At 66.2% G+C, this 18,564-nt stretch overlaps 1 protein-coding gene across 2 annotated transcripts in view; it reads left to right on the forward strand.

Moving 5' to 3' along the window:
- The first annotated feature begins 1,869 nt into the window (after positions 1 to 1,869).
- OLFM2 (olfactomedin 2) overlaps positions 1,870 to 18,564 on the forward strand; it is a 93,184-nt gene continuing 76,489 nt past the window's right edge. The window contains exon 1 of one of the 2 annotated variants that reach the window (XM_073318420.2): positions 1,870 to 2,004. In XM_073318420.2, coding sequence (XP_073174521.1) covers positions 1,948 to 2,004 — 57 coding nt within the window. In that variant the 5' untranslated portion in view covers positions 1,870 to 1,947. Of the gene's footprint in view, positions 2,005 to 11,617; positions 12,087 to 18,564 lie in introns of those variants that run through there. The other variant, XM_073318419.2, reaches the window with a different exon arrangement.

The following is an 18,564-nucleotide window of genomic DNA, read 5'->3' on the forward strand; positions in this document are numbered from 1 at the left end:
TGTCATTGGCTGGCCCAGGCCCCAGCCCTGGCTCTGCGTGAGATGGTGGGGGCCATGTGGAGCCACTCACAGCACTCCCCCCCCCACGCCCCCGGGCCAGCTGCACCCTCCCTGCCGGCTCCAGCTCCCTCGGCTCCCCCGGGTGTCGTCATCTGCCTGGCTCACCCCTCTGGGGCTGTGTGCTCACCCCTCACGGCCGCCTGGGAGACGAGACGGGCCTGGTTAGGGCACAGTCCTCGGGGGGGGGGGGGGGGGGGGGGCTGGACTCTAGGCCAGGTCCCGCTGTGCAGCCCCAGCAGGGGGCACCCAGAGGCCACAATGATGGGCACGAGGAGCTGGGTAGAGGAACAGGGAGCAGGGCCCCCCCAGCCCAGGCCACAACAACAGTGGAGGGAGGGAGAGGGGTCTCAACGCCCCCGTGAAACTCTCGGCCTCCCCTCTAACCACCAGACCTCCCTCCCCTCCCCAGGAGAGAACCCAGGAGTCCGGCGCCCAGCCCCTCCCCTCCCCAGGAGAGAACCCAGGAGTCCGGCGCCCAGCCCCTCCCCTCCCCAGGAGAGAACCCAGGAGCCCGGCGCCCGGCGCCCGGCGCCCAGCCCCTCCCCTCCCCAGGAGAGAACCCAGGAGTCCGGCGCCCAGCCCCTCCCCTCCCCTCCCCAGGAGAGAACCCAGGAGCCCGGCGCCCAGCCCCTCCCCTCCCCAGGAGAGAACCCAGGAGCCCGGCGCCCAGCCCCTCCCCTCCCCTCCCCAGGAGAGAACCCAGGAGCCCGGCGCCCAGCCCCTCCCCTCCCCAGGAGAGAACCCAGGAGCCCGGCGCCCAGCCCCTCCCCTCCCCAGGAGAGAACCCAGGAGCCCGGCGCCTGGCGCCCAGCCCATCCCCTCCCCAGGAGAGAACCCAGGAGTCCGGCGCCCAGCCCCTCCCCTCCCCTCCCCAGGAGAGAACCCAGGAGCCCGGCGCCCGGCGCCCAGCCCCTCCCCTCCCCAGGAGAGAACCCAGGAGTCCGGCGCCCAGCCCCTCCCCTCCCCTCCCCAGGAGAGAACCCAGGAGCCCGGCGCCCAGCCCCTCCCCTCCCCAGGAGAGAACCCAGGAGCCCGGCGCCCAGCCCCTCCCCTCCCCTCCCCAGGAGAGAACCCAGGAGCCCGGCGCCCAGCCCCTCCCCTCCCCAGGAGAGAACCCAGGAGCCCGGCGCCCAGCCCCTCCCCTCCCCAGGAGAGAACCCAGGAGCCCGGCGCCTGGCGCCCAGCCCATCCCCTCCCCAGGAGAGAACCCAGGAGTCCGGCGCCCAGCCCCTCCCCTCCCCAGGAGAGAACCCAGGAGCCCGGCGCCCAGCCCCTCCCCTCCCCAGGAGAGAACCCAGGAGCCCGGCGCCCGGCGCCCAGCCCCTCCCCTCCCCAGGAGAGAACCCAGGAGTCCGGCGCCCAGCCCCTCCCCTCCCCTCCCCAGGAGAGAACCCAGGAGTCCGGCGCCCAGCCCCTCCCCTCCCCAGGAGAGAACCCAGGAGCCCGGCGCCCGGCGCCCAGCCCCTCCCCTCCCCAGGAGAGAACCCAGGAGTCCGGCGCCCAGCCCCTCCCCTCCCCTCCCCAGGAGAGAACCCAGGAGCCCGGCGCCCAGCCCCTCCCCTCCCCAGGAGAGAACCCAGGAGTCCGGCGCCCAGCCCCGCTAAGCACTAGCCGGGCAGCGCCCCCCCCTGCAGGTGTTTGAGGCGGGGCCTGGCCCCCCCGGCAGCGGCAGGCGCGGGGCCAATGGGCCGGGCCGGCCCCGCCCCCCGCGCGCACGCTCCCTGCTCGGCGCAGCCCCGCGGTGCGCGGCGCAAGGGGCGCGCAGCGAGCCCGGCCGGGGCCCCGCGCGAGGCGGAGCCGCGTGGAGCCGCGCGGGGCGGAGGGTCCCCGCCGGGGCCGCGGGGAGCCGGAGCCGGAGCCGCCCGGGCCGGGCTCCGCGTCTGCACCATGCGCCTCCTCCCCAGCCTCTGCCTGCTGCTGGCGGCCGGGTCCCGGGCAGCCCAGGTAGGCGCGGGGGGGGCGAGCGGCCCGCGGGGGGGGCGAGCGGCCCGCGGGGGGGCGGGGTGTGGCTCCAGGGGGCTGGGCCCCCAGCTCCCTGCGGGGGGCTCCCCTTGGACCGAGGGGTGCCGGGGGCGCAGCCCCGTCACACCCCAGGGTGACAGTTCGGGTCAGTGGCTCTCAGCCCCCCCCGCCCAGGTGTGCGGCTGGAGCCCCGGGCCGGGCCGAGGTGGGGGCTTGGACCCAGGGCGCTGGGTGGCTCCCAGGGGAGCTCGGCTCCCGCCGGCGCTTGGGGCCCCTCTGGTGCCTGTTCTCAGCCGGGCTGGTGAGTGCCCTGGGCTGCTGGCCCCCGAGCGGACTGAGGGGGACGGGGCGTGTTTTCAGGCAGAGCTGCCGAAAGGTGCCAGGACTCCTGGGTTCCTCCAGCTTGCGGAGGGCTCGGCAGGCTGTCACTGTCCTGCTGGCCTGTCCCTGGCACCTGTGCCACGTCCCGGGCCAAATGGCACCTGCTGTCCCCCAGGCCAGGCCCCATCACGGTTCCCTGCCTCCTCCCGCCCCGCCCTGGGGCTGGCAGAAGTTCCCGTTCCCACGGGAGAGTCAGTAACCCGTGCCACCCGATGGCAAAAGGCCGCCAGGGTCGAGGATGCACAGGCTCTGTGCTGAGCCCCGGCTTCCAGCCGTCCCGGGCAGGAGCCCCTCGGCGTGCCAGAGCCCCCAGGGGACCCCCTCTTCCTGCAGGCCTGACCACGTGGCCCCACGGCCTCCGAGGCTGAGCCTCTGGGCCCCAGCCCTCCTGCTGCCCCCTGTGAGCTCTGCCTGGTGGGTCCGGCTGAGCCAGATGCCTGGGCACAGACCTGGCCCCTCTGCCGGGACCAGCGCGGCTCAGCCAGGACTGGCAGCGACCCCCGGCCCCCAAGCAGTGATGGGCTCGTTAGCCCCCGGCCCGGGAAGGCCCCAGGTTGGCGCAGAGCAGCGAAGGATCAGACACATGGTCCGTGCGGCCGAGCCAGGGCTCCGCCCGGCCAAGCCGCCGTGGGGTCCGTCTGGGCTGGATCTCCGGCTCTGTCAGTCCCGGTGAGAGCTGCTGAGCCCCTCTGCGGGCCCATCCTCATCCCCGGCCTCCTGACACCTCCCAGGCCATCGTCCTGGCCCTGTTCCCATGTGCTGCCTTCTGGAAATCCCTTAGTAGGGTTAATTGTTCAGTTCGGGGGCAGGGGCCGGGCTGGGTGTGTGTGATCCCATGGTCCCTCCCGTCTCCTGCTCTGCCCCAAGAGCAGCTTTAACCCTGCTGCACCCGCTGGGTAGCAGTACAGAGGGAAACTGAGGCATGCATTCGCTTCGTAACAGTATTACAGAAAATTCCTACCTTGTTCCGTTGTTGAAGGGGGAAATCCGTGCCCATCCCCCGGGACCCTGGGCACTGCCCCACGGTTCCTCTTTCCAGCTTCCCAAGGCTGCAGGATCCCGGCTGAGAGCAAGGGGCTCTGGTCCCTCCGTGTGGGAATGGCCACGCCAGGGTGAAAGCAGGGCCTCAGTACTGGGCTGATGGTGGGGGTGTCTCTGTCCCCAGGAGCCAGGGGGTGTGCCAGGCCCAGACTCTTGGTGCCCCAGCTGTAAGGGGAGGAGGGACTCTCCGGGGAGAGGGAAACCGGAGTTTTGGGGGTGGATGCTCTGTGAGGCTGCAATGTCTGAAACAGGGGGCTAACCCCTGTGCAGGAGCCCCTTCCCCATCTCCCTTCCCCCCGCTCTAGTCCCATCCCCCCATCCTGTCCCAGCCATCATTGTTCTGCCCACAGGCTTCTGCTCCCGTGTGCCCCCCAGTGGGTGCAGCGGCCCCTCCCCAGCTGGGCTGAGCCCAGGGCCCCCATGCATACAGCTGTGTGGGGGGTCTCTGCAGCCTGGCCCTGTGCTTGCATGCTGCAGGGGGAGGGGTCAGGGCTGGGGGTGCCACGGGTTCCCCTGGGGGCCGACTCCCACCCATATGACCCTGGGTGGGAGGCGCTCCCAGGCTGTGTCGGTGACGGGTGGGCCCGGCTCACGATGGGGGCTGGCGAGGGAGGAAATGGGGCCTGGGTGCAGCAGCTGCTGCGTCTCTGATCCCAGAGGCCAGGCTGGCGAGCACGCGGCCTCCAGGGCTCTGGCCCTGGGGTGAGTCCAGCTGAGCGTCTGCAGTGACCAGGCCGCCCAGCGGGGGCAGCATCTGTCAGTTCCCCGGGGAGGTTGGGCAGGGCAGAGTCCACCCAGGGGGAGCCGTGACCCCAGAGGCCCGGTGTGACGAAGTGGGAACGTTCTTAATGTTTTCTCTGAATGCTGGGTGTGTGCCTCAGTTTCCCCTAGGCAGTACTTAAGTCTCTAGATCAGTCTCTAGTGCTTGAGCCCGCCAGGGCAGTCGTGTGTGCCCGCAGGACACCGTGCCGTTGAAAAGCCACCGCCGAGCACGGCCGCCGGAGAACCGCCATCTGAAATGCCGCCGAGAAGCGTTGCAGTTTCTCGGCGGTGGGGTGTCTGGCGCCCGCCACAGTCTCCTGAAAATAGGAATGTGCTATTCCCACAGAAAGGTTGGGGACACTGGTCCAGGTGGGGGGATCAGGGGGTGTGATTATTACAGAGCCCGAGAGGGCCAGTGTGATGCTGTCTGCACAGAGAATGGTCGACACCCTGTCTCCTGATGGCCTGGGCCCCCCGTGCCAAGGTGCCAGCTGAAGGGGCTGGAGAACAAAGGGATCAGGTGGCCTCCTGGCCCGGGAAAGAGACAAAGGCCAGAGGAGGGGCGGGAGAGTTTCAGTTTGGAGCTGGCTGGGGAAATGGAGGGAGGCTCAGAGCCGGGGTCTGGGCTCCCCACCCCCAAAGAGGGACCTGACTGAGGGGTCCTGGTTTCTGTACCTACAGGCTCTGTGTTAGACCATGTTCCTGTCGTCTAATAAACCTTCTGCGTTACTGGCTGGCTGAGAGTCATGGGAAATTGCAGGAAGTGGGGGGTGCAGGGCCCTGACTGCCCCACGCTCCGTGACACCCATCTCTGCTGACAGCCAACCTCCCCTGCTCTTCCCTCCCTGAGCCTCTGTGCCCCCCACTCCTCCGGTCTCCCTCCCTCCCAGCCCCAGTGCCTGGGGGTCCCTGGGCCGGAGGAGCTGCCAGAGAAGGGGGATCCTGGCTGTAAACACGAGCGACGCCTCGCCCTGGGTCTCCGCCCGCGGTGCTGCACCGGAATCCCCCCCCACCCCCAATCCCCCCGAGTCGCTGGCACTGAGTGCCCAGGCTGCACCGGTGCAGACGTCCACGCAGGAAGCCAGGCTGTAAGCCCCACGGGGAATCCGGGTGCAGCCCAGGCCCGGAGCCCCTTGAGAGGGGCTGTGGTCGGGGAGGAGGGGACGTCCCCGGCCTGGGGCTGGCAGGGCTCTGTCGGGGAGCAGCCGTTGGAGAGCCGGGATCTGCAGTGGGCGCCTGCAGTGGCCTTTTGGGCTCAGGCTCAGCTGCCTGCAGGGCTGGATTCCCTGGGGGTGGGGTCCCCTGAGCTGCTCGTTGCAGACTCTGGTCCCCCAGCCTCAGCCCTGGCTCCCGCCCCACGCCCCCGAGCGGTGGCTGAGTCAGCCTGGCAGAGCTGACACCTGCAAGCCCTGTCCCGGGGCGTGGAGGCTGCAGCTGCTCCCAGGCTCCTGGTTAGACTGCTGGGCCTGCTGAATATGCACCAGGGCAGGCTTGCTCACCACTGGCCAGCTCTGCCGGCTGAATATGCATCATGCGCCTGGGGCTCTGGTTGGCTAGACAGCCCCTGCTCAGCCCACCCTGCCCCCCTCTCTGCCCTCAGGTGCGGGGAGGGGAGTTAGTGCCCTGCTCTGATTTCACCTAGTTCTGCTGTTGCTCGCACCCCTATGCAAAGTGAGCCTGTCACTCGCTGCTGGATGGGTCTGGTGTGCAAAGCAAGGGTGCCGTGATTGGGATTGGTGCACGAGGGCCGGGTGGGCCTGGTGTGCAAAGCGAGGGTGCGGTGGTTGGCATTGGTGCACGAGGGCCGGGTGTGCAAAGCGAGGGTGCAGCTCGTGCAGGCATGCTCGCCCAGTCAGTCACCCGGACACAGCGTGGTGTCCGTAGGGCAGACCTGTCCATGCTGCAGCCACCCCGTGTTCCAACTCCATCCGTCTGTCTCCATCTGACCTCGCTGGCCAGTTCCCGGGGGGAGCCCCAACTCCCCCACCTCGCCCCCCCCCCCGTCCTTTGTTCTCACCAGGGACGTTGCTCAGTCTCCCCCTGGGTCTCCGAGTGTTCGTGGCCGTTGGCTGCTCCATTTCTCCAGTGATGTGGGTTTGTCTCAGCCCGTCTGTTTCGGTAATCCCTTCGGGCTCTGCAGCCGCGCGACCTGAGCACAAACAGCCCCCCCGCCCCCCACAGGGAGCCATTGAAAATATAGGGGAAACTGAGGCACACATGGTTCATAGACGTAGCATGGAAATTTCCTGCTTGGTCCAGGGGTTTATTCAGTGCCTAGCACCACTGGGGGACCCTGGTCCGGGTCTGTGTGTCACCTGGTGCCACAGGGGGCCCTGGTCCTGGCCTGGGTCTGTGCGATGCCTGGTGCCACGGGGGGCCCCAGTCAGGGTCTGTAGGTGCTATCACAGTGCATAATACCCCAGTGCCCCACTCCCACGGCCTTGCGCCTGCAGATTGCTGCAGAGCTCTTGGGAGACAGGGTCAGACTTCAGGAATTTCAAGGGCGGGGTGTGTGTGTGCGTGTGTGTGTGTGTCATGGGGCAGCCCAGGGCCCCTCTAGTCTGGTATCCGTCTCTGAGAGGAGCAGCACCAGGAGGCAGTGATGGGGTGACCTGCCCCCGGGAGAGGCTGGGGCTCATGCCCTCAAGCAGGAGGATGCATGAGCTAATTCTGGGTATTTTTAGTTACTTGTAGTGACGTCTGGCTCTTTCCTGAACCCTGTGGGGCTCTCAGCCTCGGAGAGATCTTGTGGCAGAGAGTTCCACCAACTCTTTGTGAACCCTGCAGCAGTGTGTCCTTGTTACCCCGCCTTCTAGCGAGAAGAGCTGCTGGGCCGCCAGGGTCTACCTCTGTCTCCTGAGGGCGCCTTTGCCCCACGCTGGCTCTGGTGCCCATGGACACGTTTGGGGATATGCATGTGTCTGACTCCTCCCTCCCCTGGGAGCTGCGCAGCCTCCCTGCTCGTTCTCTCCTTATGACCGTGTTTCATTCCCCAGCACGGTGCTAAATGCCACATAAGGAGCCTGAATTAACGAGCAATTTACATGCAGGTTCCCAGTGACTGCACTGTGGTTGGGCAAATGAGAAGAGAATGAGCGAGGGGTGGGCGGACGGGGGCCGGAACTCAGCGCTGGGCCCGGGGGGCGTCACTTGTCTCTGGCTTGTAGCATAACAAAACACACTTCCCGTCTGGGTGTCTGTGCCCCCCTCTGTGGGGCGGGTACCTCAGTACCTCCAGCGCCCTTGCCCCCCGGGCAGTGCCATCTCCCCGCCGGCAGGCCTGGCCCTCGTGCTCCCGGAGGTGCTGGCGACCTGGAGAGTGCGTATCTCAGCGAGGCCGGGCATTGTGGGTGCTGCTGGGATGCCCGTCGGGAGCTGGGTGCCCCAGGTGGCACAAGGGGCTTCCCTCCTAGGGGGACTCTCTTCCCCAGCTGGCCAGAGTCCTGCAGAGAGTGGGCCAGGGCTGGGCACTTGGGGCAGGGATGGTCCCTTCTTGAGCTCGACACGGGGCACAGAACAGCAGCAGCTTGAAGGGTCCGGGGCAGGGGCTGGGTGGGAGCCAGCAGCGGGGTAGGGCCAGGGCCAGGGCTGGGAGGGAGCCGGCAGAGGGTCAGGGCCAGGGCCAGGGCTGGGAGGGAGCCGGCAGAGGGGCGAGGGCGAGGCTGGGGCAGAGGCTGGGAGGGAGCTGGCAAAGGGTCAGGGCCAGGGCTGGGAGGGAGCCGGCAGAGGAGTGCGGCCGAGGGCGAGGCTGGGGCAGGGGCTGAGAGGGAGCTGGCAGAGGGGTGGGGCTGGGGCGGGGCCAAGGGCGGGGCCAGGGCAGGGGCTGGGAGGGAGCTGGCAGAGGGGCGGGGTCGGGGCTGAGGGCGGGGCAGGGGCAGGGCTGAGCGGCACGGTCTCCCGGTGCTGCCCGCACTCGGTGGCTGCTGAGCCCCTGCCTGGCGCCCGTGGGGAGGCGTTTGAGGCGCGGGCTGCGGCCGCCCCCCGATGCTCACTGGCTCCCTGCCTGCGCCAGGCACCAGGCCGCCCCGTCTCAGTCAGGGCAGGGCAGTGCTGGGGCGCCGGGCGCTGCAGCCCACCACGCACAGGGCAGCGTCCTTGGCGTGCAGCCTGGCGCAGGGCAGGGAAGATGCGACAGACCTGGGGTCTCTGGTGTTCGCCACGTGGGGCAGGGCCTCGACCCTCAGGGTGCCGGTTCCAGGGGGCTTGGGGGGAGCCGCCTGCAGCATCTGGGCACCGCCTGCCTGGAAGCGGCTGCAGAGCCCAGGGACGCCGATCCCCCCTTACCCTGCGTCTCATCCCATTGCAAGCTCTGCCCAGCTGGGGGGGCTGATTGAGGGGGGAGAGCTGCACCCACCTTTCCCCTCCTGCTCCCCTGTGCTCTGTTTTTCTGCCCACTGGAGTCTGCCCCCCCCCCCAGGTTCATCCCGTCTCCATGCTGCACCCCCCCAGCACTCGGAAGAGCCCCCATCCCTGCAGCCAGCCTGGCCTGGGGCCATCTCCACTCCCCCCACCAATGTGGGGAGCCGGAGCCCACGCAGCTGGTGCTGGTGCCTGGTGCAGGGATTCGCGTGATGAATAAATGCTGGGGGGGGTGGGGGGGTGACTGTCTCACTCCTGTCCGCGTGGCCTGGGCGAGGCTCAGTGAGGCTGGAAGGCGGCAGAGGAAGCTGCGTGGCCTCACCGCCGTGCGCTGGGCCGGTGGAAGACTCTGCCCCAAGGGCTCACCCAGGCTGAGGAGTGCTGTTTACGGGAGTTATGGCAGCGCCCAGGAGCCCCGGCCAGGGCCCAGGGCCCCAGGGTGAGGGCACGGCACAGGTACTGAATGAAGACGGGCCCTGCCCCGAAGAACCGACAGTCTCCATGCAGCCGAGAGCTGGGCAGGGTCGAGAAAAGGGCCCGGCCGTTTCTGTGGCTAACGAGAACATCCCTATTTAGAGCAGCGAGGGGCAGAACGGGCCCAAGAGGCCTGGCTGGGCCGGAGACGTCTAATTCCCAGGGGTCAGCGGGGGCTTCCCCGGGGCCGGGAATCCCATCGCTGCCGGCTGCAGGGCTCCGGGCACCTTTCTCCACTGCAGTGGTGCTGTCGGAGCCGGGATGCTGGGCGTGGGCGGGCGTGGGCGTGGGCGGGCGTGCGCACGCAGTGACGGCTAGTCCCCACAAGGTGGCACTGCAGGACCGTCCGGTCCGGTCTGGTCCGGTCTGGGTTCCCGGCGCTAGGCTGGGCGGAGGTGCCTACCTGGCCAGGGCATTCGCACCACGTCCAAAGCGCCCTCAGCCCCAAGGGGCCCCACCTCGGAGCGCAGAGACGCAGCCCCTGGGGACGGGGAACGGCGCCGGAGCCCAGTCCAGCCCCTCTGCCCGAGGAAGGGCCACAGCGGTGCTCCGGGCACTGGGAATGCGGATTCTTGACTCAGGACGGAGGCACCGAGCGTTACATCGTGCTGAGCCAGGGCCCGAAGTCTCACAACCGACACCTCTTCAGGGCAGGGACTGTCGGTCGCCGTGCGTCTGGGCAGGGCCCGGCGCGCCGGGGCCCCCGGTCTCGGTCGCGGTGCGTCTGGGCAGGGCCCGGCGCGCCGGGGGCCCCCGGTCTCGGTCGCCGTGCGTCTGGGCAGGGCCCGGCGCGCCGGGGGCCCCCGGTCTCGGTCGCGGTGCGTCTGGGCAGGGCCCGGCGCGCCGGGGGCCCCCGGTCTCGGTCGCCGTGCGTCTGGGCAGGGCCCGGCGCGCCGGGGCCCCCGGTCTCGGTCGCCGTGCGTCTGGGCAGGGCCCGGCGCGCCGGGGGCCCCCGGTCTCGGTCGCCGTGCGTCTGGGCAGGGCCCGGCGCGCCGGGGGCCCCCGGTCTCGGTCGCCGTGCGTCTGGGCAGGGCCCGGCGCGCCGGGGGCCCCCGGTCTCGGTCGCCGTGCGTCTGGGCAGGGCCCGGCGCGCCGGGGCCTCCAAGTGCTCCCATCACAGAAATTACGTTAATGTGAACAAAGGAAACACTCCTTCCTGTAAAAAGAAAAGGAGGCCTTGTGGCACTTTAGAGACTAACCAATTTATTTGAGCGTAAGCTTTCGTGAGCTACAGCTCACTTCATCAGATGCATTCTTTTTGCGAATACAGACTAACACGGCTGCTACTCTGAAACTCCTTCCTGTGTACTGAGTTCTGTGGATGCAGGGTCCCGGACTCCTGGGTTCTGGCTGTAGCTCTGGGAGGGTTGTGGGGTCCAGTGGTTGGAGCAGGGGGCTGGGAGCCAGGACTCGTGGGTTCTGTCCCAGCAGGAAGAGGGAGCTGCTTTCTGGCCCCGATCGCTGCTGGGCCCCTGGCAGGAGTGTCTCTAATTGTGGCCGATCCTGTAGGACGGCGAGGTAGCGAGACGTCAGTGTGGCCAGCAGGTGGAGACGCCGGGCTTGGGAATAATCCACTGGGGGGCGGGGGGGGGTGCTGGGCTGAGGCAGGTGCCGGGGAACGAGGGGTGGGGGGGACGATCGTGTAGCCTCTGAACCGGCTCTTGCAGTCACAGCAGCCGCAGCCCGGGGGCAAAGGGGCCAGTCCCGCTAATGACAGGGATGGGGCACGTGCGGGCCCCAGGGCCACTGTCTGGGGCAGGGTCAGGCAGAACTGTATGGGGGGAACCCAGGGCTGGCCTAGCAGGGGCTGCGGGTTCAGGAGTGAAGGGCACCAGCAGAGCTGAGGAGGGGGGAGTTTACAAATGAAGCAAACCTCCCCCCTCTTTCTGGAGGGCTCGGCAGGACTCTGGCAGCAGCCCCTGCTTCCCCTGGCCCGGTGGCCTGTGCTGTTCTCCTCTGTCTGGGGCTTATACGGTGCTCGCCACCATGGCGTCTGGGCACTTTCTGAAGCCGCTGCCTCTCCCCTGCATGGGGGGTGGGGAGTCAGCAGCAAGGGCAGGCTCGGGTTCCCTCCAGGGAGGGGGCGGCAGGGCTGTGGGGGCTGCAAAGGCCAGGAGTCCCGGCCTTGCCTGCCATTCGCCCTCCCTCCTGCTCTGGGGGCAACCCAGGCCGGGCCATTCCCATCCTGCCGGCCTCTTGCTACCCCTTTCCCCCGCTCCCCCCCCGGAGACCCCACGCGGGGCCGGGGCCTTGCCCCCCCCGGAGACCCCACGCGGGGCCGGGGCCTTGCCCCCCCCGGAGACCCCACGCGGGGCCGGGGCCTTGCCCCCCCCGGAGACCCCACGCGGGGCTGGGGCCTCTCCCTGCAGCCTGCTGACGATTGGCAAGGTGACTGACGGGCCCCCCGTGCGACGCTCTCCCAGTGACCAGCCCCCCGCATCTCACCGCTCTGATGTGTCCCGTCCCCCCCCGGACAGGGCTGAGCTGTCGTAACCTCCCTCCCCGGATTCCTCCCCGTTTCCTCGACAACCCCCTAAGCTCCCGGCTGGTGCTAGAGGCTCAGAGAGGAGCCCCCCTCCCCCCGGGGGCTCCGCTGAGACCGGGCCAGATGGCCGGGGCTTCCCGATGCCATGTCTGCTCAGGCCCCCCCGCCCAGCCGGCCCGTGGCCAGCCCCAGCTGACGTCACTCGGCTGGAAGAGATGGGGAGCGGAGCGGGGGGTTCGCTCCAGCCGGGCGCTTTATAAGGACGGGAGCGGAGCCGCGCGGCTCTCTCCGGCTCGCTCTCAGTCCCGGAGGAGGCTGGGGGGCCGGCTGGTGAGCGGGGACTCGCGGGGGCTCCCCAGGCCGGGGGCCGAGGGTCGGGAAGCAGGCTGCCGCCCCACCGAGGGGGGATGAGGCAGGGGCCGACATGACCGTGCCGCTGCTGAAGATCGGAGCTGTGCTCAGCACCATGGCCATGGTCACCAACTGGATGTCGCAGACGCTGCCCTCCCTGGTGGGGCTCAACGGCACCACGATCTCCCGGGCTGGCACCTCAGAGAAAATTGTGAGTCCCTATGGCCAGGTGCCCACGTGAGCAGCTGGGGGTGTGGGTGTGTGTGTGGGGGAGGATGGGGTGTCTGTCCGTCCGTCTGTCCCTCCGTCCGGGTGCCCCGCACGCTGCCGGGCGGCTGACTCGGGGGAGTCCGGGTCTGTCTGTGTCCGGCTGCCTGTGCAGGGACCCTATTGGGGCCGTCTGCGTTTTGCCCCAGCTCCAGCCTGGCGGGGGATGCCCCAGCCTCTCTGCTCCCTGCCCCCCTGCCGTTGATCTCCATGTCCCCCCCCCCCCGCTTTGCCTGGAGAGCCCCCCCCGGAGAGCAGTGCGCTGGGGCTGAGCAGGGCGGGACCCCTGGGGGGACAACAGACGAGCGACTGCTCTGTGCTGCGGGTCCCCGTCGTTGTGGGTGGCAGGGGCTGGTTGTTACAGGTTTACTGGCTGCAGCATTCGCTCCCATCTGTCTGAGCGCGGTGCTGAGCCCGGCTGGGGCCCCGGCGGTCACGCTCCTGCGTTTCCAGACCCCTTTGGCTCCGGTTCCCTTTGTGGGGTGGAGCGGGATTTTCAGACCCTCCTGCACCCATGGCATGGTGAAGAGACGTGTCCCTGCTGTGGCTCCCCCCCGCAAGGCAGCCGGCCCTGGCCCCTGCGGGAGACCAGGCGAGGGGCTGGTGGCCCCCCGGCTGCTGCAGGGGGGCCGATGGGGCAGTGTTAGTGACCCTGCCAGCCGGCCCCTCTGGGAGGCAGGTGCTGCAGGCATTGAACGAACTGTAGCCCCCCCCCCCATTCGTTAAATGACTCCCGCTGGGCTGAGCAGCTCCGTCTCCCGAGGCGCCCGGAGCTCCCCCAGGCTCGGCCGGCCGCTCGCGGCTCTTGGCAGCTGGCTTGGAGTGGGGCACTGCTGGGCGGGGTCCGCTTGGGGCTCCTTAATTGCTTGAAAAATCCTCCCCCGAAAAGAGGAGGACAGCCGTCCGTGCCCCCCAGCCCCTCGCACTGGCAACCTCGCGCCTGCCCGAGTCGATTCTGCACCCACTGGATGCGCCAGAGACTTTGCGTTTTCTCTGGCTTGAATTATGGGCTCCGGCCCAGGGGGTCCCGGCTCTGCCAGCCAGAGAGCCAGCAGCCGGGCCCCTCGGGGCAGCCATGGGCTGGGGACGTGATCCAGGCTTTGCGATGGGATGCGCCCCCGCCTCTCTCCTGTGCGCCTTGGGGCCTCATTGGGGTGAATTGTTCACTCGTGGACTGGAGCCGTCTTGGCTCGTGTGTCCTTCCCCGAGCCGGGTGTCAGGTCCTCCCGTGACTGCTCAGATACGGCGTCCGAAACCTGTCTGCTTCAAACCAATTCAACGCACTGGGGGCAGGGGACTGCAGGGGGCTGGGGGATCCCGGTCTGGACGAGCTTGGGGGGGGGGGGCAGGGGACTGCAGGGGGCTGGGGGATCCCGGTCTGGACGAGCTTGGGGGGGGGGCAGGGGACTGCAGGGGGCTGTGGGATCCTCGACTGGATGAGTGGGGGGGGGATCGGGACTGCAGGGGGCTGGGGGGATCCCAGACTGGATGAGCTGCAGGGGGACTGCAGGGGGCTGGGGGAGCCATGGATGAGGGAGCTGGGGATGAGGGGGCTGCAAGGGGCTTGGGGGATCCCGAGCTGGGGGAGACTGCAGGGGGTTGGGAGATCTGGGGTTGGAGGAGCTGGGGGGGACTGGGATCTGAGGGGGGGCTGCAGGGGACTGGGAGATCCGGGGCTGGGGGAGCTGGGGCTGAGGGGGCTGCAGGGAACTGGGAGATCTGGGGTTGGAGGAATCATAGAATATCAGGGTTGGAAGGGACCTCAGGAGGTCATCTAGTCCAACCCCCTGCTCAAAGCAGGACCAATCCCCAATTAAATCATCCCAGCCAGGGCTTTATCAAGCCTGACCTTAAAAACTTCTAAGGAAGGAGATTCTACCACCTCCCTAGGTAATGCATTCCAGTGTTTCACCACCCTCCTAGTGAAAAAGTTTTTCCTAATATCCAACCTAAACCTCCCCCACTGCAACTTGAGACCATTACTCCTTGTGCTGTCCTCTTCTACCACTGAGAATAGTCTAGAACCATCCTCTCTGGAACCCCCTTTCAGGTAGTTGAAAGCAGCTATCAAATCCCCCCTCATTCTTCTCCTCCGCAGACTAAACAATCCCAGTTCCCTCAGCCTCTCCTCATAAGTCATGTGTTCCAGACCCCTAATCATTTTTGTTGCCCTTCGCTGGACTCTCTCCAATTTCTCCACATCCTTCTTGTAGTGCGGGGCCCAAAACTGGACACAGTACTCCAGATGAGGCCTCACCAATGTCGAATAGAGGGGAACGATCACATCCCTCGATCTGCTCGCTATGCCCCTACTTCTACATCCCAAAATGCCATTGGCCTTCTTGGCAACAAGGGCACACTGCTGACTCATATCCAGCTTCTCGTCCACTGTCACTCCTAGGTCCTTTTCCGCAGAACTGCTGCCGAGCCATTCGGTCCCTAGTCTGTAGCTGTGCATTGGGTTCTTCCGTCCTAAGTGCAGGACCCTGCACTTATCCTTATTGAACCTCATCAGATTTCTTTTGGCCCAGTCCTCCAATTTGTCTAGGTCCCTCTGTATCCTATCCCTGCCCTCCAGCGTATCTGTCTCTCCTCCCAGTTTAGTGTCATCCGCAAATTTGCTGAGAGTGCAATCCACACCATCCTCCAGATCATTTATGAACATATTGAACAAAACCGGCCCGAGGACCGACCCTTGGGGCACTCCACTTGATACCGGCTGCCAACTAGACATGGAGCCATTGATCACTGCCCGTTGAGCCCGACAATCTAGCCAACTTTCTACCCACCTTATAGTGCATTCATCCAGCCCATACTTCTTTAACTTGCTGACAAGAATACTGTGGGAGACCGTGTCAAAAGCTTTGCTAAAGTCAAGAAACAATACATCCACTGCTTTCCCTTCATCCACAGAACCAGTAATCTCATCATAGAAGGCGATTAGATTAGTCAGGCATGACCTTCCCTTGGTGAATCCATGCTGACTGTTCCTGATCACTTTCCTCTCATATAAGTGCTTCAAGATTGATTCCTTGAGGACCTGCTCCATGATTTTTCCGGGGACTGAGGTGAGGCTGACTGGCCTGTAGTTCCCAGGATCCTCCTTCTTCCCTTTTTTAAAGATTGGCACTACATTAGCCTTTTTCCAGTCATCCGGGACTTCCCCGGTTCGCCACGAGTTTTCAAAGATAATGGCCAGTGGCTCTGCAATCACAGCCGCCAACTCCTTCAGCACTCTCGGATGCAACTCGTCCGGCCCCATGGACTTGTGCACGTCCAGCTTTTCTAAATAGTCCCTAACCGCCTCTATCTCCACAGAGGGCTGGCCATCTACTCCCCATGTTGTGATGCCCAGCGCAGCAGTCTGGGAGCTGACCTTGTTAGTGAAAACAGAGGCAAAAAAAGCATTGAGTACATTAGCTTTTTCCACATCCTCTGTCACTAGGTTGCCTCCCTCATTCAGTAAGGGGCCCACACATTCCTTGGCTTTCTTCTTGTTGCCAACATACCTGAAGAAACCCTTCTTGTTACTCTTGACATCTCTGGCTAGCTGCAGCTCCAGGTGCGATTTGGCCCTCCTGATAACATTCCTACATGCCCGAGCAATATTTTTATACTCTTCCCTGGTCATATGTCCAACCTTCCACTTCTTGTGAGCTTCTTTTTTATGTTTAAGATCCGCTAGGATTTCACCGTTAAGCCAAGCTGGTCGCCTGCCATATTTACTATTCTTTCGACTCATCAGGATGGTTTGTCCCTGTAACCTCAACAGGGATTCCTTGAAATACAGCCAGCTCTCCTGGACTCCTTTCCCCTTCATGTTAGTCCCCCAGGGGATCCTGGCCATCCGTTCCCTGAGGGAATCAAAGTCTGCTTTCCTGAAGTCCAGGGTCCATATCCTGCTGCTTACCTTTCTTTCCTGCATCAGGATCCTGAACTCAACCAACTCATGGTCACTGCCTCCCAGATTCCCATCCACTTTTGCTTCCCCCACTAATTCTACCCGGTTTGTGAGCAGCAGGTGAAGAAAGGCGCCCCCCCTAGTTGGCTCCTCTAGCACTTGCGCCAGGAAATTGTCCCCTACGCTTTCCAAAAACTTCCTGGATTGTCTATGCACTGCTGTAATGCTCTCTCAGCACATATCAGGAAAATTAAAGTCGCCCATGAGAACCAGGGCGTGCGATTTAGTAGCTTCTGCGAGTTGCCGGAAGATAGCCTCATCCCCCTGGGCCGGTGGTCTATAGCAGACTCCCACCACGACATCACTCTTGTTGCTCACACTTCTAAACTTAATCCAGAGACACTCAGGTTTTTCTGCAGTTTCGTACCGGAGCTCTGAGCAGTCATACTGCTCCCTTACATACAGTGCTACTCCCCCACCTTTTCTGCCCTGAGGAACTGCGTGGGACACAACTGCAGGGGGCTGGGGAGGTGGGGGGAACTGCAGGGGGCTGGGGGAGTCAGGGATGGGCAGCTGGGGATGAGGGGGCTGCAGGGGGCTGGGAGATCCGGGGTTGCAGGAGCTGGGGAGGGTACTGCAGGGGACTGGGAGATCTGGGGTTGGAGGAGCTGGGCGGGGGGGCCTGCAGGGGACTGGGGAAGGTGGGGGGAACTGCAGAGGCCTGCAGGGGACTGGGAGATCCGGGGTTGCAGGAGCTGGGGAGGGGGGGCCTGCAGGGGACTGGGAGATCTGGGGTTGGAGGAGCTGGGGGGGGCCTGCAGGGGCCTGGGGGAGGTTGGGGGGAACTGCAGGGGGCTGGGGGAGTCAGGGATGGGGAGCTGGGGATAAGGGGGCTGCAGGGGGCTGGGAGATCTGGGGTTGCAGGAGCTGGGGAGGGTACTGCAGGGGGTTTGGGGAGCTGGAGGGGGGATTGGAGGAGCTGGGGGTGAGGGGACTGCAGGGAGTTGGAGGGGCTGGGGATGAGGGAGGTGGGGGGTGGACTCTGGGCCCACTGCGGGTCCCGTGTGGCATTTGCAAGGGGACCTGCCGCCGCTGCTTGGAGAGGAGGGAATGGCCCCGATTCTGTGTGGATCGGGAGCAGCTCAGGGAAAGTGGCTGCTGTGAAGCTGGCCCAGCTTGCTCAGATCCTCGTTAACCCCAGCTACGGCCCTAACGAGTGTGGAGGGTGTGGTAGAGGTTGCTCCCCCCCCCCCAAGGAGCTGGGCTGTGTGGGTGCTGGCCCTGTGGAAGGGTGGGGCAGTGACTGTGGGGGGAATTTTCCCTGCCCCAGAGCACAGCCTGGAGAGCAAAGCACCCTGGGGCTGGCAGGGGGGGAAAGTGATTGTAATGGCCGCCCCGTGCTTCCCCCCACCCCCAGCCCTCACCCCAAGCCCTAAATTGCTGATTTGTGTCTCCTGTGCAAGCTGCCTGGTCCGGCGGGGGCTGGGGGCTGCGCCGGTGTGAATGGGCACCACTCCCTTGGCTCTGCTGGGGCGGGGGGGTCACACATTGCAGGCGGCCTTCCTGGGGCATCGGCACTGAGGGGAAGCGCTCGGGGGTGGGGGTCGGCATGTTTAGCCCAGGCTGGTCTGAAGCCCCGGCTCCGTGGGCGCGGTTTGGTTTGCCGGCTTGGTGGTTGGCAGCACCCTGCAGCGCGGGCTGCCTTCGCGCTGGGGCTGCGCAGGGAATAATGATCCACTTGCCTGCCTGCAGGACGCCTGGGTTCCTTCCCCGGTGCTGGCGGCTGCCTGCCGTGAGTGAGTTTGAGTTAATGCACCCGTCGGCCGGGGCTGGAGCGCGGGGCCCTGGGAGGCAGTGTCCTGAGCCCTGCTCCTCGCCCGGACAGCGACTGGGCACCAGCTGTGGCCATGCAGAGCAGGGCAGCAGCCGCCGGGTCTGGGGGGGCACCATGCTGTGTGCTCTGACCCCCTGTGCCCGGCTTTGCTGCCGTTCCCTGCCAGCAGAGCTGGGGGGCAAGCGGGGCTCTGCTTGCTGTCTGTCCACCCCGTCCGTCCATCGTAAAATCTCTCACTGTAACGGGGAGCCTCCGGATCAGGCGTTTTGCTCACAGTCCCTCCCCGTGGGGCACTCAGAGCTCGCTGTTGGGTGTAGGGCAGCCCCTCTGCTGCCCTCTGCCTGTGGCAGGTTTCCATGGCGATGGCTGTGGTGTGAGGGGGAGACGGGGCAGCAGGAGTGGGTCATGGGCACGCACGTGTGTGCACACGCGGTGCACACAGACCGGGACGTGCACACGAGCCCTTGGGTGTGTTCCCGGGTTGTTCCCATGCCTGCTGGCCTGCCGCGAGCTCAGCCAGAAACGCCTCACTGGGCTCTGGGTCTGGACCCCCCCTTGGGGCTGCCTGCAGCGCCCTGTTGGGGGGACCTGCGTCCGCCGACATTCGGGAAACCACCCCCTCCCCCCCAGCCAGGGCACCTATGGTTTGACTTGGCCGGCGGCTCGAAGCTGTTTGATGGGGTGATG

Source organism: Lepidochelys kempii, chromosome 20 (assembly GCF_965140285.1).
Source record: "Lepidochelys kempii isolate rLepKem1 chromosome 20, rLepKem1.hap1, whole genome shotgun sequence".
Lineage (NCBI taxonomy): Eukaryota > Metazoa > Chordata > Testudines > Cheloniidae > Lepidochelys > Lepidochelys kempii.